At 35.9% G+C, this 1,426-nt stretch overlaps 1 protein-coding gene across 1 annotated transcript; it reads right to left on the bottom strand.

Moving 5' to 3' along the window:
- Positions 1–213: 213 nt before the first annotated feature.
- Positions 214–855, bottom strand: LOC132610279 (monothiol glutaredoxin-S2-like). The gene has a single exon (XM_060324591.1). It carries the CDS (start codon positions 787–789, stop codon positions 481–483), a length of 309 nt encoding a protein of 102 aa, XP_060180574.1. The 5' UTR covers positions 790–855; the 3' UTR covers positions 214–480.
- Positions 856–1,426: the final 571 nt, after the last annotated feature.

Raw genomic sequence — 1,426 nt, forward strand, 5'->3', positions numbered from 1 at the left:
TGGTATATTTGGCCCTTTTCCGTTATATATACGACGCCAATAACCCCCTCCCCGATCTTGTTGTTTTTTGGTTTATTTGCTTTTAATACAGGAGTGGGGGTCAGAGTCCAACCTCCTTTCCCCAATTAGATGGCTTCACAATAAGTAATTTTAAAAAGGGAAAACTAAAGGAGCGTGATGTTAGGAACGATGAGTCTAGTTGAAGTCACAATAGACAAGAGTCAATGAAGTTATATATAATTTTTTTATTACAATGCTTAAGAAACATCAAGGACTTGTGTTGAGATTTAAGAAACAGTCTTCATTGAGCATGTTACATAAAATATGCTCAATTGACTATATGAACTTTCAAGATCGTGGATTGTAGTTTTACCAGCATACTCGACGTGAGTCCGAACTAGTCATGCCAGTAGATTTCGAGTACCAGATACCTAAAGCAAGAAAAAGAAAAAAAGTTTTACAAAGTACTATATACATAAGTTATAACCAAAGAGCTTTAGCTTTCTTGAGCAAAGGAATAAGCTTTCCTTCTAAATGCAGGCTCATGATTTCATTAGCACCACCAATTAATTCTTGTCCAATGAACACTGCTGGAACACTAGGCCTTCGGCCTAGTACCAGCAATGCTCTCTCCACTTGTAGGCCATTGGGAAGTTCATCAATTTCATAAACAGTTAAATTAGCACCAAAACTTGATATGAGTGACTTTATGGTGTGGCACATGCAACACTTGCTTTTGCTGAACATAACCACTGGCTTTTCTGCTACCAATTTCTTCACTGACTCCATTATAATTAGTGAAAAATTGATGAATACAATAAGAGGAAGAGTGATGAATTGATGATGTGAGTTGATCAGTTCTTGAAGTGATGATGAATTTGAAACCCCCCTTGAAGCTATTTATATACTGATCATAGTGAAAGGGACTGGTGTAGATTCAATATGCTTCTTTTGTACCCTCAGCAATTAATTAATTAAAAGAAAGAGAAAGGTAAGGATAATTTTTAGGTTTTAAGATAAGGCGTTGACACTCTTACATGTACTCTGGCACTCAAGGTTCTTGATACTGTTCTTAAAGTGTCCATAAAAATGCAATCCACTTTAAAGTATGGAAGTAGGTTAGTATGTGAACTTTGTTACGATATCTAGATGTTTTTTCTCAATTAGGAATATGTTATATGGGGAAGAGTTTAAGTTTTATGCACTTAGTGAGGGCAAGGGTGGTGCTAAAGTTATGGAGCAGAGGTGGAGCCAAGATTTGAATTATATAAGTTATTGAATCCCTTTAGTATAAGCGAAATCCCCAATCAAATATAACATATTTAGATTTTTTGAATCCCTTTGTTAGAATTTCTGAATTCTCCACCGAAGACAGCTCTTTACAGGAGAATATGAGACATAGAGCCCGTTTGGATGGATTAATGGC

The sequence above is a fragment of the Lycium barbarum genome, chromosome 9, assembly GCF_019175385.1.
Source record: "Lycium barbarum isolate Lr01 chromosome 9, ASM1917538v2, whole genome shotgun sequence".
Classification (NCBI taxonomy): Eukaryota; Viridiplantae; Streptophyta; class Magnoliopsida; order Solanales; family Solanaceae; genus Lycium; species Lycium barbarum.